General features: G+C 51.5%; 1 protein-coding gene across 1 annotated transcript; it reads right to left on the bottom strand.

Moving 5' to 3' along the window:
• Positions 1-3196: 3196 nt before the first annotated feature.
• On the bottom strand, positions 3197-22877 carry LOC119923393 (maestro heat-like repeat family member 5). Its single transcript, XM_038742802.1, is given in 18 exon segments — positions 3197-6299; positions 6561-6659; positions 8625-8767; positions 9685-9787; positions 10137-10262; positions 10363-10518; positions 10884-11060; positions 11328-11471; positions 11744-11857; positions 12071-12209; positions 12624-12738; positions 12741-12807; positions 13152-13302; positions 13633-13787; positions 17598-17679; positions 18168-18261; positions 18787-18935; positions 22843-22877. Coding segments are annotated over 16 exon segments (1908 nt in total). The 3' UTR covers positions 3197-6299; positions 6561-6659; positions 8625-8666.
• Positions 22878-25136: the final 2259 nt, after the last annotated feature.

Raw genomic sequence — 25136 nt, 5'->3', positions numbered from 1 at the left:
GTTAAGAATGAAATGAACCGATTGCAGATTGACATCTTAGGAATAAGCAAACTGAAATGGACTGGTATTGGGCATTTCCAATCAAATGAGCACATTACATATTACTCTGCCCATGCTGAAAAAAGAAATGTCATAGCAATAATTGAAATGAAGAAAATTGCTAAGACGCTTATTGGATATAAAGCTGTCAATGACCGATTGATATCTAATAGGTTCAGAGGAAAACCATTCAGTAGGACCATACCTCAGGTGTATGCCCCAAAAACAAATGCAGGGCAAGAAGAAATAGAGAGGTTTTGCAGTGAAGTAGAGAGAGAGTTTGATAAAAGCTGCAAGCAACACGTGTTGATTATCACTGGGGATTGGAATGCGAAAGTTGGTAATGGAATGTAAGTGAAAGTTGTTGGAAAATATGGTCTTGGAAATAGGAATCAAGCTGGGGACCGACTTGTGATTTCTATGAATCAAATGACTTTTGTATTGGCAACACCTTCGTTTTCCAACCTAAACGACGACTGTGGACATGGACTTCACCAGATGGACTATATAGAAATCAAATAGACTATATTATTTGTAGAAAGAGATGGAGAAGTTCTATTTTGGCACCAAAAACATGATCTGGGGCTGACTGAGGAACAGATCACGAGCTGTCAATGTGTAAACTCAGACTAAAACTTAGGAAGATCAATCATGCTTTATAGGTGTCCAAATCTGAACTGACGAATATTCCCCCTGTATTTAAGGATCATTTATTCATTCAATCATATTTATTGAGAGCTTACTGTGTGCAGAGCACTGTACTAACTGCTTGGAAAGTACAATTCGGCAACAGAATCATGTAAAAATATATTTGATGCGCTTAATCTCACAGACAAGGAACCAGAGGAAATGTAGATGGAGATTAAAAATGTCATCAAGGAAGAAAGTGACACAGTATTACAAAAGGTTAGGAAGAAGAAAATGCCAAAATGGATGTCAAACGTAATTTGGGAAGTAGCCAAGAAAGGAAAGTAAGCAAAAAATCAGAGGACAAAAGAACCTGGTTAATGAACTGAACAGAGAAGTCCACCGTTCTGCCAGGAAGGACAAACAGGAATATTATAACAGCATATGGAAAGAAATGGAAGTCAATAACAAAAATGGGCAGACAAGAGCACTATTTCAGAAGATTAAGGAAATAAATGGAATGTGTCGTCCTCGGATTGAATTTGTCAAAATAAAGATGGCCTGATGATAAATGATACCAAGTGGAATCAAACAGAGATGGAAAGAATACACAGAGGAACCGTACCTGAAAGATAGCAATATACAAGAAGCATTTGAGGAAGTGCATTTTGAATTAGAGCCACTTATCATGGAAAGTGAAGTTTTAGGTCAGCTTTATGCTACCTCAGCAAAAACAAGGCACCTGGCTTGATAGGCTTCCTACTGAGATGTTTCAGGCTGCTGAAGAGGAAGCGGTCAAAGTCCTTACCAAATTATGTCAACAGGTATGGGTAATATAGCTAACCATTCAATGGACATCTGATTGGGAAAGATTAATTTATGCTCCAATACTGAAACAAAGAGATATAACTAAAATGAACAATTATCTAGAGTTTCCTTGATCTCACATGCCAGGAAGGTACTGTTAAAAGCTATACAGCGTCCAGTGGAGGCCTACATGGAATATGAATTGCCCGTTGCTCAGGCAGGATTCCACAAAGGACGAGGGACAGGAGATACTATTGCTGATGCCCTTTGGATAATTGAAAGGACAGGAGAATAGTGAAAGGAAGTCAGCATGTGCTTTATTGATTATAGTAAGGCCTTTGATTGTGTGGATCACAAGAAATTCTGGCACACGTTAAGGGAAATGGGCATACCAGAACATTAGTTGCATTAATATGGAACCTGTTTAACAATGATAATTATAATTATAATACTAATGGCATTTATTAAGTGCTTACTGTGTGCAAAGCACTGTTCTAAGCACTGGGGAGGTTACAAGGTGATCAGATTGTCCCGTGGGGGGCTCGCAGTCTTAATCCCCATTTTACAGATGAGGTAACTGAGGCACAGAGAAGTTAAGTGACTTGCCCAAGCTCAAACAGCTGACAGTTGGCAGAACAGGGATTTGAACCCATGACCTCTGACTCCAAAGCCCGTGCTCTTTCCTCTGAGCCACGCTGCTTCTCTGTATGACAAACAGGTGGCTACAATAAGAACAGAATAGGGAGAAACAGTTTGGTTTTCCATTGGCAAGTGTGTATGTCAAGGATGTATCTTATTGCCTTATCTGCTCATCCCTTACACAGAATACCTAATGAGAGAAGTCGGACTAGATGAAGACAAATGGGGAGTAAAGATTGGAGGGAGGAATACAAACAAGCTTCGTTATGCTGATGATATAACCCTACTAGCAGAATGTGAAGAAGACCTGAAGGGCTTAATATTAAGAATTAAGGAACAGAGCAAAAAGATGGGCCTATATTTCAATGTCAAGAAAACAGAGATCATGGCAACTGAAAGTTTTAACACTTTATTCCTAAACGGAGAGAAGTTTGAAATAGTTGATAATTTGTTCTCTCTTGGGATGGATAATCAATAATAAAGGAACTAGTAGCCAAGCAAAACGCCAAAGATTAATGATAGGAAGAGTTACTATGAAGAGCCCAGAAAAGACATGAAATGTGCTGTACTGATGTACCAATTGCCACAAAACCACAAATGATTAAACTCTATGGTATTCCTAGTGATAATGTATGGATCTAAAAACTGGACAGTGAAAAGACAGGATAGAAAGAACTTCGATTCTTTGGAAATGCTGTATTGGAGAAGGCTTTTGCAAATACCATGGACTGCCTGAAAACCAAACAAATTAAACCCACGTGGTCTTTTCAGGGCCAAAAGTCTCGACTTGCATAGCTTATTTCGGACATGCAATTAGGAGGACTGATTCTCTGAAAAAGACACTAATGCTAGGAAAAGTACAGGAAAAACGTAGAGGAGGTAGATAGGCAGCTAGATAGGGACCAAATCAACAATAATGGAAGAACCGTTAGAAAGGTTGTGGATTATGGCAGAGGACAGGACTTTCTGGAGAAAGTATATCCATGGAGTACTATGAATCGCAAGTGACTCGATGGCACAGAATAATAATAATCATAATAGTAATAATAATAATAATAATACTAACAATAATAATGGGGTTCTAAGTTTTTCTCTGTAATAGGCATCCATGACTAAACCTGGACATTCAAGAGGAGATGGTGAGATGAGAAAAGGTGACAGATGACCTGTGGTTTGTCGGGTAGTTATTACAACTGTGAAAATCACTGGACCCTTCTGAATCGGCCAAACTCAATGCCAAATTCAGGGTCTTGGGGTGGCTTGTGCAGTGGCCTGGCAGAGGTGTTGGCAGGGCAGATGTTGTTTTCCTGGTGGAGATGTCAGGATGGGTGATGGTGGTAACCCAGCGGAGGTGTCAGGGCAGATGGTGGGGGTGACCCAGTGGAAGCATCATGGCTGTCGGTGCAGTGGCCCAGAAGAGGTGTCCGGGGGGTGGACGCGGTAGTCTGTCAGGAGTGTGGGATCAGATGGCACCACTGGCCCAGCGGAAATGTTCGTCGGCTGGTGTGGAGGCCGGCCTGTGGTGTCCAGGTGGGTAGCAGTGGTGGCCCACCTGAGGTTTTGGGGTGGCAGGTGCGGTGGCCCAGAGGAGTCAGGGTGGGAGGCGGTAGTGGCTCAGCAGGAAGGGTCAGGATTGCTGTTCTGGTGGCCCAGTGGTGGTGTTGGTGGCCCTGGAGGTGTCGGGTTTGATTGACAGCAGTGGCCCAGGAGGAGGTGTCAGGTCGGCTGGTGTGTTGGCCCAGCTGAGATGCCCAGGCGGCTCGTGTGGTGTCCCAGCAGAGGAGGTAAGGCCAGTGGAGCTAGAGGCCCAGTGGTGTCGGTGTGGGAGGCAGAGGTGACAGGGCTGAGGAGTTGGGATGACAGGATGCGGTGGCCTAGTGGAGGTGTCATAGCAGGTGGCCCAGCTGGCCCAGAAGAGGCATTGAGGCGGCTGGTTTGCTGAATCTTGGGGCAACCCAGAGGAGTGTCAGGGAGGGTAACATGGAGACTGTACCAGTAACCTGGAGGAGGCATCAGGAAGGTGGCACCGTGACAGGGCCAGCTGCCCTGAGGAGTTGTCGGTGGGGGGGGGCAGGTACGATGACAGTGCTAGTAGCCTGGTTGTGGTGTCAGCGAAGGGTGGCATGGTGACCCAGAGGTGGTGTCAGAGAGGTTGGCACGATAACAATGCCAACGGCCCGGAAGTTGTTTCAAGAAGGGTGGCAAAATGACTGTGCCAATGGCCCAGAAGCTTCATGTAGGGGGGCACAGTGACTGTGCCAACTGCCTATAGGAGGTGTCCGTCAGGGTGGCACCATGATGGTGTCGGTGGCCCATAGGAGCTGTCAGGGAAAGTGGCGCAATGACAGTGCTGGTGGCCTGGAGGTAGTGGCTAGAAGAATGGCACAATGACGATGCCAGTTGCCCAGAGGAGGGATCAGGGAGGGTGACACAATGATGGTACCTTCTTTCCCAGATGGTATCACAATGACAGTGCCGGTGGCCCAGAGGTGGTGTCGAGAAAGGTGACACTATGAGGATGTCGGCTGCACATGAGGTGTCGGGTAGAGTGGCACGATGACAGTGACAGCGGCCCAGAGGACATGTGTGGAAAGGTTACCGATTGACTTTGTCCGTGGCTCCGAGGAGTTGTCAGGGAGGATCGTTGTTGACAGGCCCGGCTGACTATAAAAGGTTTCAGGGAAGGTGGCACGATGACAGTGTCAATGGCCTGGTGATAGTGTCAGGGGTGGGTGTCATGATGACATTGCCAGTGACCCAGGGGCAATGCAGGGAAGGTGGAACGATGATGGTGCCGGGGTCCCAGAGGAGCTGTGTATCGAAGTATCAATGCATCGATGCAGGGAAGGTGTATCGATGATAGTATCCACAGCCTCAGGTGGTGTCGAGAAGGGTGATACTATGACGATCTTGGTTGCTCAGAGGAGGCGTCAAGGAAGGTGGCACGGTGGCACAGTGATGGGGCCGCTGTCAGGGAGGGAGGCACGGTGACTGGGAGGCGTTGGGGAGGCTGGAGCTGGGATAGTGCCACAGATGTCAGGCCGGTGGTGATGGTGGAAGGTGGTACGGTGACAATGCCAGTGACCCAGAGGTGGTGTCAGGTAGGATGGCACGATGACTGTTCCGGCGACCCAGAGGTGTCATTGAGGCTGACACAGTGACATTACCGGCTGCCCAGAGGAGGTATCTGACAAGATGGCAGGATCACAATGTCAGCAGTCCGGTAGTGGTACCGACAGAAGGTGGCACGGTGGAAATGTCGGTGACCCAGAGGCGGTGTCAGTGAGGGTGACACCGTGATGGTCCCGTGGCCCGGAATTGGTGTCGAGAAGGATGACATGATGACGGTGCCAGAGACACAAAGTGGGTGGCGGGGAGGAGTCACGAAGATGGGGCTGGCAGCCTGGAAGTGGTATCAAGAAGGGTGGCACGATCACGGTGTCGGCTGTTCAGCGGAGGAGTCAGCAGGGTGGTATGTGGTCGTTGCCGGGTGCCCAGAGATGGTGTAGGGGAGGGTGGCACGGTGATGGTGCCACCGGGCCGGTGGTGGTATTGGGCCGGCCAGCGTGGTCTCCCCCCGCCAGTCTGCTTTGGGGAATCACTGGGCAATATCGTCGCTGGCCCCGGGGGTAAGCTCTATTTCCTATCCTGTTTCATTACAGCGAGATGTATCTGGGTAGGGTCGGCCGTGTCTGTGCGGGGTAGCGTGGCTCTGGGTGGTGCTGATGAGGCAGACGCCGCTGCCGTGGGCCTCTTCTCCGGCTGCCGTCACCTGACCAGTGGCAGGACCCTCCATGTCGCTACTCTTCCATTTCATTGATGGTGACCATCCTCCTCCCCCTTTTCAGGAGCCACAGGGGAATGGGGTCGCTTTATGGACTGGGGAGGGGCCGGTGGCACGGTCACTGGCACACACATTGGCATGGCCACGGGCTGGGGGAGCCCGACCAAATCTGATGACCTGTAACACCAGAACCCCCTTACAAACCATGTTACGAAGGAAGCCCAGCGACCCAGCTTGGTCATCCTCACCAGCTCCAGATGTCACCTTCCAGGCCTCTTGACCATTTATCTAGGCGGCCCATCTTCCTGTGTCTCCCCTCTGGTCACCATGTCATAGGGCCGCTTCCTGGGCCGGGAGTAGTGGGTGGCGCTGGAACTAGCGCTGGGACGTGCACTGCTACGACCTGAAGGCACCGGACCACCTCTAAGGCCCTGTAGCAGTGGATGACTCGGACCACCCTGACAATTAAAGAAGCCCTGTGGCCTAGCACGGTCATTCTGGCTGGCTCCTGTAGCTGCTCTGGGGGCCTCTTAACCTTTTATAGATGGGGCCCATCCTCTTCTCCCTTCTCCACCTTCAACTGGCTTTGGGAACGGTAGGAGAGGGTGGCAATGCCCTAACCTAAGTGGAATGTGCCAGTGGAGGGTCCCCAAAGCAATGTTACCCTCCAATTTGGGTGCAGAACTCCCTGAGCCACTGCGATCCCCGCTCCACTCCTCGCTGGGCCACAGCTGGTATCACCTGCTATGGAGAGCTTGAAGCCCTGCAGAGGAAACAGAAACGGACGTCCATCTCCAGGTCAGCTTGGCACTGAGTCATCTGAACTCTCCCCATCCATCCCCAAACCTAGCTGCAACTGGATTGGAAGCATATCAGCGAGGGGGTTCTGCCTGTGTATCTGTGTACATGTGTTCGTAGCTCCAAAGCGCCCCGGATGGATTTGAGCTGAGCAGTGGTTGAGGGCCCAGGACTGGGTGGAAATGTTTAGCAGATCCCCTTCCCCCTAGTCGGCTCTTGTACTCCTCAGCGATAGGAACATTTCCTCCTTCATCAGGAGGAAAGGGACCCAAGGGAGTGCCACCTTCTGACAGGAAAATATAACCACTCAGGTGTGGACCATCTATCTAGAGAAACAAATTCCAAAAGCCTCTAGAGAGACCCTACCTGCCAGGTGGCCAAGGGAGAAACTCGGAGATTCCTTTAGAACAAATCTTAACAGCTAAGTTGCCATGGTGGCTGCCCTCTTAGGTTCCTCACAGAGAAAGGAGAGGTAGGTCTGGGGGTTGCCCATTTTCGAGGGTTTTATACGGTGAGGTTGTCAGGGTTCTATGATGTCACGTGATGAAAGTGAGGTCGTGGGGTAAGGGGGAGGGGCAGGGACCCTTGCTCACAGGGTAGGCACAGGACCTGTCCATGGAGCCCAGCACATGATGATTGATCTCCACAGCTACTACTACTAATGATGGCATTTGTTAAGCACTTACCATGTGCCAAGCACTGTTCGAAGCACTGGAGTACATACAAGGTAGTTGGTTCTCCCACCTGGGACTCACAGTCTTAATTCCAATTTTACAGATGAGGTAACAAAGGCACAAAGAAGTCAAGTGACTTGCCCAAAGTCACACAGCTTTGTGTGACACAGCAGAGCTGGGATTAGAACCCACGAATTCTGGCTCACAAGCACATGCTCCTTCCACTATGCCACGCTGCTTCAACTACAATTACTGTCACTCAATCAGTCACATTTATGTAGCACTTACATGTGCAGAGCCCCATTCTAAGAGTTTGGGAGAGTACAAAACAACAGAGTAGGTAGACAAGTTCTCTGACAAACGATGGATCACAGTGAAGATTGGGGCCTATAATGACTGCCAGTGAACAAGCACAGAGGGGTGTGCGGTTCCACTCTCCAGCCCGGTTTTCTCGATAGCATTATACTCAACGTATGGATGGTTCTATGCATGAGGCTGACTGCGATTACAGCTGGAATTACTCTATAAATGCAAACTAGGGTTTGTAATTGGGTATAGCTGATAGCCTAGAAGCTATATCAGTGCCTCATCATTTAACATCAGGACATGAAGCCCTACTGTTAAAGAAAGCACCGGGCTATTGGAGCAATAAGACAGAGAATGCTTACAAAACATCAGTAGTAGTAGTAGTAATAGTATTCATTCACTCATTCATTTAGTCATATTTACTGAGCGCTTAGTGTGTGCAAAGCACTCCTTCTCCTCCGATGGCATCACACAGAGAACCTGGAATCCAGTTCTGACCTGTGGCCTTGGGACCTGAAGAACAGTGTCCCAAAAACCTGGGGGCTGAGCCGTCCAGGGCCGACGGGTCACCCCCTCTCCGCAGCACCCCTAGACTCTAGTGGAACTCCAATCTAAACCCCGCCCCAACTCCCTACCATTCCGCTGGCTGAAGGAAAGTCAAGCCCCACCCCTCGGGAAAGAAGTGGGCTTTTGACACCGGCTCGGTCCTGCCCCACCGTCCCAGAGTCCTGGAGTTAGAGTCCACACCCGGCCTGGCCTCCATGCTCCCGGCGGCGGCCAAAGCAAAATTGGGGGATCCTGGAGAGGGCCGAGTCCCCTGAGCCACCTTCCCTCACATGGCTGTCTCAGGACAGGATTCTGTCCATTCTTCTGGGACCAGAACCCTTGGCACGTCCCAAGGCAGCCCCCGCTCCTCCAGACCCGGTGCCCCAGGACCGTCCTGATGCTACCTCCTACTCCTAAGTTTCTTTTCTCCCTCGGGGTGGGGGCCCTCAGAAGAAGAACAGTTCATCGTTCTCTTTCAGTCTCCGTTCGTACGTGTTCAGGAATCTGCGGATGCTGGTCGAGGAGTCGTTTTTCAGAGCTTCAATTTCTGAAAAGGGGTGGTAAAGAACACGTGAGATGCAAAGCAGTCCTCCACTAGAAGCTGTCCCCCTCCCCCACTTTGATCATGCCCCGGAGACCTTGGAAGAGTTCTCCACTCCCCATCCAACTCCAATCTCCTCAGCCCATAACTTCCCCTCTCCTCGTTCTGTCCTTCTACCAGCACCCACCCAGGCCTGCGGAGATGGGAAAGCCTGAAACGCGAGAGAGAGGAAAGAAGAAGGCAGATAAATCAATCCGTCCGTCGATGGTATTTTCAGAGCGCTTACCATGTTCAGAGCACTGCATTAAGCGCTAGGGAGAATATAGACAACTAGAATGAGCAGACAGATCTCCCAGCCCATAAGGAGCTAGCAGTCTAGGGGGAAATAGCTGCTAGAGGCTCAGAGGGCCAGCATTCAGAAAGACGAGTGAAAGAGAAAAGCAAGACAGAGGAGGAATCACAGAGCATGGCGCGAGACAGAAGAGGGAAAGAGAGAGAGAGAGAGAGACACAGAGAGAGAGAGAGAGAGACAGAGAGAGACAGAGAGAGAGAGAGAGATTAGGGGATAGATGGAAAGTGTGCGTGTCTTTGAGACTCAATCTGGAAAATGATTTTGAACGCCTTGTTGGAGAGCAGCGGGCTTGCGGTATAGAGAGTGATCGTGTGTACCGTGGGGAAAAGAAACAAACCATTATTTTCCTCGTTTGTTTGCCCATCCATCCGTTCACCTGCTTCCCGGAAGGACTACTGGAAGGACTTGGCTTCCATATCCAGCCCCCGGAGTCAGGGAGGAGGAGCCAAGAGAGGCCTCCTCTGGGATCTGGCCAAGAAAGGGGGTCGGGCCAGATCGTGTGGCATTATTTTGTTGGTTTTTGGTTTGTATGTTTGCTTGCTTTCCCCAGTGCCCTCCACTCCCCACTCACCGAGGAAGACAAGGGCCGCAAATTTGACATCTGGTTGGATGCAGTTGGTATAGGCCAGAGATTGGGACAAGAAAATGGGATGGAAGTCCCCAAAGCTCTTCATCTGGGGAGGAGGAGAAGGAGAGTGAGAGACCCCAACCCGTCCACAACCTCCTTGACGATGCGCTCCAGCTTTCCAACTTCCACTTCCACTACAGGACACGGGGCTCTCAACCTCCTCCTGGTCCCTTTCGCAAATCAACCCCTCTAGACTGTAAGGTCATTGCGGGCCTGGAACGTGTCCACCAACCATTCAACGGTGTTCTCCGAGGAGCTCGGTAGAGTGCTGTGTACAGAGTAATTACCCAACATTTCCCACCGATGTGCCCTGCAGGATGGATCCGCGCCCACAGTTCCCACCCCAGACCCAAGGACAGCCCCTCCCAGCCCCCACCCATCCCTGACGTACTCACCGAGGCCATCCAGATGGTACTGTAGGCCGTGCTCGCCCTCCCTTCCCACCTCAACATCCACCCGACGACTCTGGAGTGCCTCCAGCCGATATTCTGGGCCAGCCAGAAGAATGTATATCTGGCTTTCTGGAAACAGAGATCCCGAATCTGGGTGTCAGGGGGCGGCAGAGCCCCAGACCAGGGGCCCAGAGAGGATGGGTACTGTGGAGGGTGGGGGGAGACTCACTTTGGCCATTGTCGGGTGCTCGTTCTTCAGGTGGAAGAGGACGGGGAGGAGGCAGCGGATCAGCCTCTGACGGAGATGGGATTTGGGATCTGTCACACAGCCGCCGGCCACGGCTGCCAGCAGCTCCAGGGCTGCCACCCGCACTTGGGATCTCTCCTGAGGAGAAATCCCCGGTGGAGTGGGGGGGGGGGCAGAAGATGGGGGGGGGGCGACGGGAACCGGAGCGGGGGCTGGGGACCCCAGGGCAGGGAAAATCAGGGGACTGAGGTCTTAGGGGGGAGAGTAAGGAGCGAGGGCATCGCCGGCATAGGGGGGAAGCAGTGCCGGGCGGGGGGCTGGGGAGAGCCGTGGCTCGCCGAGGGTGTGACGATCTGCGGAAGGGCAGCCCATGCCCCGAGCCCTGTGGGAGCTGTGGAAGCGGCCGCCTCTGTGCTCTGGCACAGTCGGGGTCGGAGCGGGAGGTCCCGGGCTCCGGTCCTGCGGCGGCTGCTCCCCTGTCCCCTCGAGCCCCTCAGACTCACGTCGTCAAAGAACGGGTTCAGCATTAGGACGATGTCTTTACGGAGGTGGCCGAGTCCCCTACTACCTAGGCTGCGGGCGGTGAGAGTCGCCGCGTCCATGGCCGCTAGGGGCCCCTCCTGGTCCTTCCGGGTGATGCCCACCAGGAGGAAGGGGAGCTGAGCAAGGAGCACTGGGCGCTGAAGAGACGAGGGCAAAGAGGTCGACGGTGAGGCGGTCCGCCCCGAGACGGCAGCCCCTGGCCCCTCGATCCTGGGCCCGCACCCGGACTACCCACCCCCGGGCCGACCCGGACCGCTCCCGGGAGTCCTCTGTCGCCCGGCATCCCCTGCCTGATCTGGGACCTCCCCGGCGGCGGGGGTCTCTCAAAGACAGTCCGGATCCCGGGCTGGGGATCACCCCGGCCCTGCACCCTATGGGGGTGGGCCTAGGGCTGTGCCCCTGACCTTGTCGTGGTTGAGGGGCAGGCTGGTGAGGGCCTGTAGGCTGATGGCCCGCATCACGGGGTCGGGGTCCTTTAGGCCGTCCCGGAGGAGGAACCGCACGACCTTGGGATCCAGGACAGTCTTCATGCCGAAGGTCCAGATCAACTGACAAGGAAAACCGTGTCTGCTCCTGGACCGTATAGGCGAGCGGGGCAGGAGCCTGATGCTCGGAAAGGCGGAGCCGGGACCCGCAGAGAGGGGGCAACGGGTGCCAAGCTGTTTGGGACGGGGGCGGGGACTAGTACCTCCCCGCTCCCCTCCAACCTCTGCCCCCCTCCCCCCCCCGGGGTTCAGGGTCCGGGGGTCCCTGCCTGAAGGTGACAGTGCCCACTGCGGACCCGAGCCGTCTCTTCAGGGCCCCAGGCCCCTGTTCTTACCTCGGCCAGCAGCCCCATGGCTACACTCCGGCCCTGAGAGCCTTTCTCCTTCAAGAAGCTGGCCACCATTTGCAGGAGTTCGGCCACCATCGGGCACCTTCTCTGGACCAGGGTCTTGGGGGAAACAGTCCCTCAGGGCTGAGCTCAGAGAGGAGTCCGGGAAGCCCCGGGGCCGGGTAATAGGAGCTCGGGGAGGGCCAGGGGTAAGGCAGTTAACTGAGGAGGCTACTCCCCACCCGCTTGCCCAACCCCATTTCTTGGGGGATCCTGACCACCCTGTCACTCACACACACACACACACACACACACGCACGCACACAAACACACCCTGGCCAGAAGGGTCACGGCCGTCTGGAAGGTGTTGAGGGATGAGAAGAGGTGCCAGCCATCCTGCAACTCCATGGATATGAAGCTCTGCCAACATCCTCTGGTGGACAGAAGCCCCCTCAGGGCCTCCAGGGCCGCCCTGAAAGCAACGAGGGTTGAGGGGATCGGGGCAGGGTGGGTGGTGCGAGAGGACCAGAGGGTGTCCGTCAGTCCAGCCGATTCTGGGCATGTCCCAAAAATGCCTTGTCCTATCACAGGCAACCCCTACCCCCAGGGGTAGGACACACGAGATCTGACCTCCAAATCGACCACCCCGGCCATGTTTGGTCCCCAGCCCAGCAGGGAAAACCTGGACCAGGAGCTCACTGGAATTTCTGCCAACTCAGGCCTCCCAGACCCACGGACCACCGGCTCCCTGCCCCCTGGGAGCCCCCAGCCACGATGCAGAGTGCCCGACGGATCTGTCTGGTAATCGGGGGATGAGCCATCCGCACTTGGAGTATCTCCTTCACGGGTCCGTCTCCCCCAACTCCGCATCCCTCCGGTCCCTCACCTCCAGGGACTGAGGGCGGAGGGGACGGTGGGCTCCACGGCCAAGAGCACCCGCTCCCCAACCAGGCCCACCTCCAGGACATACTGGATTTGGATGATGAAGGTCAGGAAGATCGGGGGAGGAGTTGAGCCACAGCCACCGAGTACTCCACAGCAAAGAGAAGCTCATATAGCGTGTTCACAGCCTGGTGAGGTGGCACATGGGCTCAGCCAGAAGTCCTCCCCAATCCGACATGACCCCTGGCCTCTGTCCACGGCTCCCTTTAACCCCGCTCCCAGGGCCCTCTCTGGGCCAAAGCCCCAGGCAGGGATAGGCAGCACACAGCTCGGTGGCCCCTGTTGGAGCTTGGCCCACTGTGCCCTCGAGGACCGTCCCCGACACTCACACCTGGCACCCTGAGCGACCTCCCCAGGCAACACTGGATGTGTCGGAGGGAGTGGGAAGAGGTGGGGCAGGTTTGGGGCTCAGGGCTGAGGGCTGCGGGCTCCAGTCCAGGCCTGCCCTTCGATACGTCCTTCTGGGGCTCACCGCGATGGAGTCTCGGGTGTGCCTGTCCCATTCGGTCCTGTTGCTCTCCTCAGGTAGGGGTCGTACCAACACCCTACGGAGCAGTTCCCGCAGCATGCGGGAGGCGATGGAAGCATCCGCCCCGAAAGATTTCCAAACCTCAAGGATCTGCCTGTAGAGCCACAACCCGGACTCAACTTTTCCCACCTCTCCTCCAGCACCGGCCCAGGATCTAGCCCCAGAGGGGACCAAGGCGTTGCGGGGGGCCTGGAGTACAGCCTTTGGGGCCTGGGAATCTCCCCACCACCCACCTGCCAGCACCTCCCACTCAGGAACGGCCCCTTAGGTGGAGACCAAGGAGAACCGAGACCCCCAGACTCGATACAACTGCCGAAGTCCGCACTAGGCCCCCACCCCGGAGGTATCCTATATCGTTCTTCCCGGGTTTGTCCCAGCTGGGGCCTTTCCGTCCCGGGGAGCTGGGGGAAGATGGTGGCCGTACCCGTTCAGAGGTATTGAGTACTCGAGGAAGACCTGCACTGTCTCCCGAGTGTAGTGACAAGCCAGCAGGGCCAGGGCTTCCTTGAAGACGGTCTTCCTAGCCTGGGAGCCGGAGGAGATGTGGTGCTCAAACACGCTCCTTGCCAAGTCGGCCACCTGGAGATCAGTAGGGAGGCAGATGGTGAAAGTCGAACTCAACAACCCCGCCAAACATCCCTTCCCTTGGCATCCCCCCCAACCCACCGACCCCCTTCCACCCCCACCCCACGACCCCTGCCCTGCCCTGATGTCTGGACCCCAAGCAGCAAAGCGGTGAAGGCCCCACCACCTCACAGGCCCGGAGTCCACAGAGCAGGGGACCGGAAGTGCTGGCGAACTGAGCGGGGAGAAGCCGCAGAAGGGAGAGCGAGAGACTCCTGCTCCTCAAGAACCTCCAGTGGTTGCCTGTCCACTTTCACATCAGGCGGAAACTCCTCACCAGTGGGTAAGCACACCACCACCTTGTCTCCTATTTCTTACTGATTTTCTACTACAACCCAGCCCGCACATTTTGCACTTCTAATGCCAACTTCCTCACTGTACTTACTGTATTCAAGGTACTCACTCTACCTCCATCTCATCCAGAGTGCCTCCAACCTATCGCCCACGACACACCTCTGTCCTGGAACGCCCTCTCTCCTCAGATCTGACAGGCAATGACTTCCTGAAGGCACATCTCCTCCACGAAGTGTTCCCTGATTAAGCACCTGCCCTTTCCTCTTCTCCCATTCCCTTCTGCTTCACCATGACCTGCTCTCCTTTATTCTTTCCTCCAGCCAGCCAGTCAGCCAGCCAGCCCCACGGCACTCACGTCCATATCTCTCATTTTTTGTTTTCTCTTACTATCTGTCTCCCCCCTCTAGACTGACAGCACATGGTGGACAGGGAATGGCTTCGTTTGCTATTATATCGGACTCTCCCATTCGCTTAGTACAGTGCTCTGAACACCGGAAGTGCTTAAAATATGATTGACTGACTGATTTTTCCTGTTCTTTGATGTTTAGTATTGTTCACTGCCATTATAGAACTCCCATTTTTTAAACTTTGAGAGACTCATAAATAGAGATTCCAATGTGTTCTGTCCCATGGAACGATTTTGAGTATCGCCCCACTGCTCTACTGCACGTTCAGCAGGGTGTAACCGAAAATAAATCAGGATTGGGTATTTGGAAAACTATTTTGTGTGCACACCGCTACGATTCCTGGGGACACATGTCACCTGCAACGGTACCCTAAGAAGTTGTGTTGTGCACCAGGGACATCATTAAATAGTACAGATACACGGGAAGATATAAAATTAGGAAAATGTAGGTCTCAGAATGCCTAATCCTTTGGTTTCCATATCTGGTAAAATTGCCATTGTAAATAAAACGTGCCAGTTTTGTGGAAATGACAGATGGGGAGAAATGATATGTTCACTTTAGCTACTGATTCCTATTCGTTCATACATTTACTCAGTCCTTCAACCGCAGTCATTGAACGCTTACTGTGTGTCAGGCACTGTACTAAGCGCTTGGGAGAGTAAACTAGAACAACCAACACATTCCTGCCCACCACGTGCTTACAGTCTTCAAGGGGCGACAGACATTAATATAAATCAGTAAATGATAAATAGGTAACAAAATAAATAAATTACAGTTCTAAGCAGATACATACTGATGTGCTGTGGGGATCAGAGTGAAGATGAATGAAGGAGCAAGTGAGAGCGGCATAGAAGGGAGTGGGAGAAGAGGAGAGGAGCGCCTAGTCGGGGTAGGCTTTTTGGAGGAGAAGTGCCTTTGATAAGGATTCGAAGTTGGGGACAGAAAGTATCAGAAGCAGAGAAGCAGCGTGGCTCAGTGGAAAAATCCCGGGCTTGGGAGTCAGAGGTCGGGGGTTCGAATCCCGGCACCACCACTTGACAGCTGTGTTACTTTGGGCAAATTACTTAACTTCTCTGTGCCTCGGTTACCTCATCTGTACAATAGGAATTAAGACTCTGAGACCCAGTTGGGACAACCTGATAACCTTGTATCTATTCCAGGGCATAGAACAGTGCTTGGTACATTGTAAGTGCTGAAGAAATGTCATTATAATTACTACTGTTATCTGTCTGATATGAAAGAGGGCGGACATTCTGGGCCAGAGGGAGGATATGGGCGAGAGGTCGACGGCGAGATAGAAGAGATCACGGTAAAGTGAGAAGATTAGCGTTAGAGGAATAAAGCATACTGCCTGGGTTGAAGCAGGAGAGAAGCGAGGTGAGGAAGGAGGGGTTAAAACGATGAAGTGCTTTAAAGGCCAGGGTGAGGAGTATTTGTTTGAAGCAGAGGTGGATAATAATATAAGAATAATGATGATGGAATTTGTTAGGCGCTTACTATGTGCAAAGCACTGTTCTAAGCGCTGAGGAGATGCAAGGTGATCACGTTGTCCGACCTGAGGCTCACAGTCTTAATACCCATTTTACAGATGAGGTAACTGAGGCTCAGAGAAGTTAAGTGACTTGCCCAAGGTCACACAACAGAAATGTGGGGGAGCCGGGATTAGAACCCATGACCTCCAACTCCCAGGCCCGTTCTCTTTCCACTGATAAGCAACTGCTGGAATTTCTTGGGGAGTGGAGAAACATGGTCTGAACGTTTTTGCCGGAAAATGTTTCAGGAAGCAGAATGGAGTATGGACCGGAGTGTGGAGAGACAGGAGGCAGGGAGGTCAGCAAGGAGAATATTACACTAATCAAGGAGGGATCGAATAAGTGCTTGCATCAGTGTGGTAGCCGATTGGATGGAGAAGATGGGGGGATGGGGGCGATATTGAGAAGGTAGAACTGAGGGGATTGTTGGCCGGACTGGGTGGGTGGAAGGAGATAGTGAAGTCAATGCTCATGCCAAGGTTATGGGTTTCCTCTGCCCATCTTCCAGGAATTTTTGTGATATTTAGCATTCCATTTTGTGTTGATTTTTTCTTGTGAGGATGGGACCCTCACAAAAAAAATATATATGGGTATATATGGGTACACGGTGGGTCTCCAATTTAGACATGGCAAATGAGGGAATGACTTCCTGTCTGGGAAATCCTCAGCCTAATGGTTGAGCAGTCAAAAAGGCACAACGGGCTTAAGAAAGGATTTGGATAAGGCAAAGGTCCAGGAGCTTTCTTGTCTGATAAAATTACCTCCTAGAGCCCCACCTTTAGGGAAATGGGGAAGTAGCCAGAGGAGTATTTCCCTGAGGGAACAGGGGGATGTGACCACCGCCTAATCGTGACTTGAGAAGATTGAGGGAGGTCACAGGTGGCAGAAAGCCCCAAGACCAGGAAACCATAGAGCATCCCCAAATAATTTATTGGTCATCATGTCTGTCTCCCGCTTCTAGACTGTAAGCTTGTTGGGGACAGAGAATGGGTTCACAAACTATACTGTGGTACTCTCCCAAGCTCTTAGCCCAGTGATCACTCGATCAGTGCCATCGATCGATGGTGCTGGCTTACATCAGAGAGACTGGCTACAATCAGGGTTTATGGCATTGGTTAAGCACTTGGCATGTGGCAGTCACTGCACTTAATGCTGGTGTAGGTGCATGATTATCGGGATGGATACAGTAGCAGTACCACATAGGGCTCAGTGTCTTGATCCCCATTTTTCACATGACGGAGCTGAGGCACAGAGATGTGGAGTGACTTGATAAGATCACACAACAGCCAAGTAGCAGAGCCAGAATTGGAATACAGGCCCTTCTGTCTCCCAGGCCCGGGATCCAGGACACACTGGGCAACTGCTTCTCTCTGTGACTTGTGCCACACCACTGTGCCTTGTGTCTCTCAGTTGGTCTACAATCCCAAGCCCTCCACCCCAAAACGCCACTTTTAGCCTGACATCAAAGGTCAATCCCACTCCCAACCTCTCCCTTCTCAGACCCCTCGATCCCCCCAACCCCGGGTTCCTACCTGATTTTCTAAGGCTCTGTTCACCTGAAGCAGGATGGAGAGTATCCGCATTGCCTGCCCCACCCTGGTCAGGTTGCAGCTCCTCAAACAGGTTACTCACCTGGGGCGAGGTCAGGTTCCTGGTCCAGGACTGGGGGGAGGGGAAGCAGGGGTCAAGGAGCGATGGCACATTCTGACCACTTAATATTAAGAACAATGATAGCAATAATGATGATAGTACTTCTGACATTTGTCAAGAGTTTACAGTGGGCCAGGCACTGTATAAAGTTCTGGGGTGGGTCCAAGCAAATCGGGTTGGACTTAGTCCCTGTAGCACCTGGGGCACACTGTGTCAATCCCCATTTTCCAGTTGAGGGAACTGAGGCCCCGAGAAGGGAAATAACTTACCTAAGGTTCCATAGCAGACAGATGGCAGAGCCGGGATTAGAACTTGCGTCCTTCCCGACTACCAGGCTCCCTGGCCTATCCCCTCACCACAACCGCCTCACATACCAGGGAGACCTTCCCCTCCCCGCCCTTCCCCCAGCCTCACACCCCGGCCGCGGAGAGGCCCAGGCCCAGAGGAATGACCAGGCCAAGGGAGTGTTGGCTCTTACCACCAGATCGCCGTGGGACTGGGATCCGTAGAGCTCACTGAGCTCGAGCTCGTGATCAAAACACCGCTCTGGGAAGGATGGAGAAACCCCGCGGTGAGAACTCGCTCAGTGATGATGATGATGGCATTTGTTAAGTGTTTACTATGTGCCAAGCATTGTGTCTGAGTTTCTTTGCCCCCTGCCTCCAATTCCCTCCCCCAGACACCCTGCCAGCTCCAGAATATTCTGAGGACGGGGCTGCACCGGGCCCCTCGCAACCCCCCTACCAAAAAAAAAAAACAGGCCTCTGCACCCCACCCTCCATCTCCTCTTTCTATTAACTTTGGTTACGGTACTTGCTATGCGTTTACTCTGTGCCAGACACTCTATTAAGCGCTAAGGTAAACAGAAGGTAATTGTGTTGAACACAGTCCTTGTCTCGCATGCGGGCTCACAATCGATCCCCATTTTCTTGATGAGGTAACTGAGGCATGGGGAAGTGACCTGACTTGCCCAAGGTCAGCCAGCAGACAGGGACAGAGCTGGGGTCAGAACCCAGTCCTTCAGTCTCCCAGGCCCGCACTCTGTCCACTACCATGTCACAGGCTCCTCACCGTTGTTCATCACTTCCTCCCTGAACTCTGTGTCCTCGGTGGCTGGAGCGACCCGGGAGGTGCGGGCGAAAAGTTTTGTGGAATGAGCCTTTCGGGCCCATTCCAGGCAGCGCCGCATCCTGGAGGTCTCACTCGCAGAAAAAATTCTCCTGGAGCCGTACGAAGAGTTGAAAGAGAAGAAGACGCAAAAGGGGGTTGAAAGAGGCACCTCGAATGGGACACCTACCTCTCCCAGTCGCCGGCCTCGGCCTCCCCTCGAAAGTTAGGAATGGGGGGGAGGTACCTCCAGCACCTCTCATAACTGCCGCTGTCCTCCCCTCCTCCCCGCCCCTTCGCCTCCTCCCTTCTCCTGCTTCTCAGCCCCTGCTTCCCCTCGGCCCCCAACCCCTGGCCCCAGACTGGACCCCTGCCCGTTCCCCTTCTCTTGCCTTCCCAGCTGACCACATCCCGGGCCCACGGACACAAGAGTGCACTGACCGGATGAATCGAGACATTCCGCTGATCGTTATCACTCAACGCTACTCTACTCTGCTCTACTCTACTGTTCGCTAATCTAACTAAAGTCCCCCTCCCTAGCCCAACAAGTCCCCCCCTCCACCTAGCCCCTCTCTAGCCCCTCTCCCTAGCCCACAGCAATCTCCCTCCCACCTCTTCCTAGCCCTCCCCAAACACCTTCCCTCAACAAACAAACGAGATCCTTCTCTCTCCTCTCTACGTTCCAATCTACTCTCAAGTTCCGATCCACCAAACTACCACCGAAAGCACCACTAACTCTCCAACCACTACCAACACCTCGGGTAACGGTCCAATGAACACTTCCTGTTCCCAACGGGCAGGCCCCTCGCACCCGGTCTCTGACGTCAGTAGTACATCACAATCGGTTGCCAGGCAGGGCTCGAGCCCCTCCCCTTTTCGCTCCCCTGCCCCTCCATTCCTCCTCACGATCCTTCCCCCCTCCTGCCCAACCTATGGTCTTTGACCCGCAGTCTTCGTCCATATGTCCTGAGGATCTGCCTTTTCCAGGCTTTCTTTGTGGACTGTACCCCATGGCCCACCCCTCACCTTCCATAAGGGCACGAGTCAGAACTTGTCCAGTCTCTGCTGCGCAGTTTGGGATGGGGGTAGTGCCCTTTGGTTCTCTGAAATGAGGAGTCTTCCCAGGGCATGGCCAGTCCCCTAATCAGAATCAGAATCATGGAATTTGTTAAGAGTTTACTATGTGCCAAACATTTTCCTAAGCTTTGGGGTGGATACAAATTAATCAGGTTTAATAAAGTCCATGTCCCACATGGGGCTCACAATCTGAACCCCCATTTTAGAGGCGAGGGAACTGAGGCGCAGAGAAGTTAGATGACCTTACCCAAGGTTACAGAAACCGAGTGACAGAGCCGGGATTAGAACCCACTTCCTCTGACTCCCAAACCTGTGCTTTTGGGTCTGCTCAAGTTTCCAGTCTGGAAGCTCATTATGGGCAGAGAACCAGTCTGCTAATTCTTTTGTATCAGACTTTTCCAAGGGCTCAGTACAGTGCTCTGCACATAGTAATAATATTAATAATAACATTAACTGTGGTATTTGTTAAGCGTTTACAATGTGCAGACCACTGTGTTATGTGCTGGGGTGGATACGGGCAAATTGGGTTGGACTCAGACCCTGTCCCACCTGGGGCTCCCCGTCTCATCCCCCATTTTACAGATGAAGTAACTGAGACACAGATAGCTAAAGTGATTTGTAGTAAGCACTCTTAGCTTATAGCTCTTTTAAGTGCACATAAACTAAGTGCTGCTGAGAGGCAGCACGGCCTAGGAGTCAGAAAGATCTGGTTTGTAATCCCTGGTCTGTCATGTCTCTCCTATGTGACCTGGGGTAAGTAATTTCTCTTCTCTGGGTCTCAGTCCCTGCATCTGTAAAATGGTGATTAAGACTGCCAGATCTTTATGGACAAGTAATCTGTCTGCTATTTCTCTTGCAATGTACCCTCTCAAGAACTTAGTACCGTGTTCTGCAACAGAGTACACACTCAATAAATATGTTTGATAGCTTAAGCCTATGAATCCCCAAAGGGACAGGGGCTGGTTTCACCTCAGTTTGGCCGTGTACACCCTAGTGATTAGCACAGTGCTTGGCACATAGTAAGTTCTTAGCAAATACCAGGCTTATTATGATTATTGTTGCATTGTCACTACTATAATTACTGTCAATGAATACCATTGATTGATTGGTAGAAAGAATGGAGAAGACTCTCTAGCTCTCCCCTTCTAGGAGTCCCCTGTTTCTATCCCAATAGTTGGAGAAGTTGGACTAAACTAAAGCAGGGGGGCAGGAATTACTGCTCTTCCCTATAATGGGGATCTCGCATAGAGTTCAAGGTCAAGGGACGGGGGGAACCTATCCATCCTTAGAGCTCCCTGTACCCTGACTCTAGGGAAAGAAAAGGGAACTTCTCAAACAAAAATCCATGACCGATAAGGGTGTCATGAACGAGGAGGTTCCAGTATTAGAAGTGTAGAAAACAAGAAAATCTTTCAATCTGGATCGAGGATGCTCACCCGTGGGATTACTGGTTGAGAGACTCCTTTTGGGGTTCACTCAAAGTAAGCGGGGTTCATAGCCAGAAAGTTTATTCTCGTTCCCACCTGGGGGCTCGAGTTCTTTACTGTGGAGTATACAATACCACCACCAATAATCATGACGTTTGTTCAGGTTTTATTATATGCCAGGGACTCTACTAAGCTCTGGGGAAGATACAAGTTTATGAGTTTGGACACAGACCCTTTCCCACATGACACTCACGATCTTAATCCCCAGTTTACTGTTGAGGTAACTGATTCCCAGAAAAGTGAAGTGACTTGCCCAAGGGCACACAGGAGACACGAGGTGGAGCCGGGACTGCCCTCTGGTGAGAGATTTTCCCGTAACAGCTTCTACTAATGATAATTCTATTTATTTAGTGCTGTTTATGCGTCGAATAATAATCAAAACTATGGTATCTGTTAACTGCTTACTATGTGCCAAGCACTGTTCTAACTATTGGAGTAGATATAAGGTAATTTGATCAGACACGGTCTCAATCCCATTCGCCGCTAACAGCCTAAGAAGTAGAAGTTACTATACTCTCTCCCGATTTCACATGGCCTAGTGGATAGCGCACGGTCCTGGGTGTCAGAAAGACCTGTGTTCTAATACTTGTTCTGCTACCTGTCAGCTTCATGAGCCTGGGCAAGTCACTTCACTTCTCTGTACCTCGTCTTTAGGAGGAGAATTAAGACGGTAAGTCCCATGTGGGACAAGGACTGTGTTCAATCTGATTATCTTCTATCTTCCCCAGGGTTTAGTCCAGTGCCTGGCCCATAGTAAGCGCTTAATGATTGCCACAATTCTTATGATTATCGTTATTATTTAACAGATGAGGAAACTGAGGCATAGAGAGATTTAGTAACTTGCCAAATGTCACACAGCAGGAACCTCGTTGCACTGGATTATTTGTATTAAGGTCTGTGTTCCCCTCTAGTTGATGAAACTTGGAGCTATGCCACCTAGGGTTATCCATAATGGAAAGGACTAAGCCGAAGCATCAGACAGAGTCGAAACGCCTGTGCTTGGCAGATGCGGCGTGGGGAAGAGTCAAAGACAGGTGATCGGTTTGTTGAGCAAAGACAACAGCAGAGATTCGAATTTATACTGTTTAGAAGAAGGCAATGGTAAACCACTTCAGTATCTTTACCAAGAAAACTCTACGGACATGCATACCGGGATGATTTGATGACAGAAGATGGGACATTCTGGAAAGGGTGTCTCTATGAAGTTGCACTGGATTCCAAACAACTCGATGGCATCTGAAGAAGAACCACCTATACATTCTGAACCCATTGTGGGCAGGGAATGAGTCTACCGACTCTGTTGTATTGGACTCTCCTAAGCGCTTAGAACAGTGTTCCTCACATAGTGAGCTCTCAATAAATGCGATGGATTAACTGAGTGATAAATTGTAGTCTTCTGAGTAGCAGAGCCATGCTCTTGCCAGTGGGCCGCACTGCCTACCACGAAGCCCCTTACCAGGAGACGATGCAGTTCACTTTTGATGTTGACATGCCCTAGGGTTCGTGGTGGGGATGAAATTTCCAGTCAGGATCAGGTGTTCAGTGCCTTGCTCTCGGCCCCCAAATGATAAATAATAAATAAATAATGATGGCATTTGTTAAGTGCTTGCTATGTGCAAAGCACTGCTCTAAGCACTGAGGGGTTACAAGGTGATCGAGTTGTCCCACGTGGGGCTCACAGTCTTAATCCCCATTTTACAGATGAGGTAACTGAGGCTAAGAGAAGCTAAGTGACTTGTCCAAGGTCACACAACAGACATGTGGTGGAGCCGGGATTTGAACCCATGATCTCTGACTCCAAATCCCGGGCTCTTTCCACTGAGCCACGCTTATTGCAAAACACTCGGGATGAGGCTGGATCTTTTATAGGGAAACTTGGTCTTCTCACACTGCCATCCCCCACATGACCGGATCAAGGACAGGCAGGCCACGGAGGCTTCTCTGGTCATCAGGGTGTCTTAATGGACCCCCGAGCTCTGATCACCTGGTGTCAGTGGAGGGCTACTTAGCAACAATCAAGAGAAACACTTGGATCATTAAGTAGCTATTCTGTACCAATGAAAATATTCAGTGTCACCTTCTTAAGTAATGGTTTGGGAAGCAGCATGCCCACTGGAAAGAACCCGGACCTGGAAGTCAGAACTACCCGGCTCCCTCCCTTGTCTGCTGCGTGACCTGGGGCAAGTCACTCCATTTCTCTGTGCCTCAGGGCCTTCATCTGTAAAATGAGGAATAAGACTGTGAGCCTTATGTAAGACATGCACTGTGTCCAACTTGATTTGCTTGTGTCTTCCCCAGAGCTTGTTACATGCCGGGCACATAGGGCAGGGATTGTCACCGTTTATTGTTGCACTGTACTTTCCCAAGTGCGTAGTGCAGTGCTCTGCACATGGTAAACACTTAATAAACACAATTGAATGAATGAATGAATGAATGAAGTGACTAGCCAGGACCCTAAAAATATAATTTGAAACACAGTTTCTCCTTTTACATGGAAAGAGACAAACTGTACTTTGATAGCATTTCTTAAACACTTACCATGTGTGAAGCACTGGGGTTTCTACAGGTTAATCCGTCCAATTACAGCCATGTCCCATATGAATCCCCAGTTTGCAGTTGAGCAAACCGAGTCCTAGAAAACTGACCTGACTAATGTAAGATCACCCCGTGGGTAAGTGGTGGAGCTGGGATTAGAATCCAGGCCCTCTGACTCCCAATGTGCTTTATCCACTAGGCCGTGCTGCTTATATGTAACTTGTTGGGAGCCTGTGCTTTAGCCATTAAACCCAGCTGCTTTATCTATAGCTTATCCTTTCTCCTGATTGTGTTTTGTGCACAGAGAAAAGTGTCTACCAGCTCCGCCATATTGTGTCAGGCACAGTACTGGGAGTCAGATGGATTTGCGTTCTAATCCCAGCTCCGCCACTTGTCTGTCGTATGACCCCTATGCGGGACAGGCATTTTGTACAATCTGCTTAGTTTGTAATCTATCCCAAGCGCTTAGTACAGTGTCTGGCACTTAGTAAGCGCTTAAAAGATATTGTTAAACAACAACAACAACAAGCAGCATGGTCGGGCAGATAGAGGCCAGGGCTGGGAATCAGAAGGTCTTGGATTCTAATCCCACTTCCACCATTTATCTGCTGTAGACCCTTGGGAAAATCACTTCACTTTTCTGGGCCTCAGTTTCCTGATCTGTGAAATGGGTATGAAGACAGTGAGCCCCATGTGGGTCAGGGACTATGTCCAAACCGATGATCTTGCATCATCCTCAGGCCACAACATATTGTGCCTAGTACAGTGTTTTGCACACAGTAAGTGCTCGTTAAATACCATTGATTGATTGATTGTTATTTCTTCCATCCACATATTTAAAAGCATCTGTAACGGAAGCCACCTTTCTTGGTAATGTCCTGAGGGAGTGTGGGGGATCCAAGCCATAAACTAATGGGTTACTTCCCATATGGGGACCAGATCAGTCAACCACTCAATCAGAAACATTTAAGCAACCCTGGGATGGGTATAGCACCGTGGTAAGTGTGGGAAAGAAACACAGACGTTGATTCATCAACAGCCTCCGGTCTCCTACAGAGTCCCCGTCCCCGCACCCCAGATTACTCTTTTGCCCACTTGTTCCACCGTAGGGATTTTGTAATAATAAAGATGGTACTTGTTGAACCCTTTTCGACATGACCAAGCACTGTTCTGAGGGCTGGAAGTGATGCAAGTCAACCAGGTTGGATGTATCCT

Source organism: Tachyglossus aculeatus, unplaced genomic scaffold (genome assembly GCF_015852505.1).
Source record: "Tachyglossus aculeatus isolate mTacAcu1 unplaced genomic scaffold, mTacAcu1.pri scaffold_184_arrow_ctg1, whole genome shotgun sequence".
In the NCBI taxonomy this organism is placed as follows: Eukaryota; Metazoa; Chordata; class Mammalia; order Monotremata; family Tachyglossidae; genus Tachyglossus; species Tachyglossus aculeatus.
This window is presented reverse-complemented; position numbering and strand designations above follow the sequence as displayed.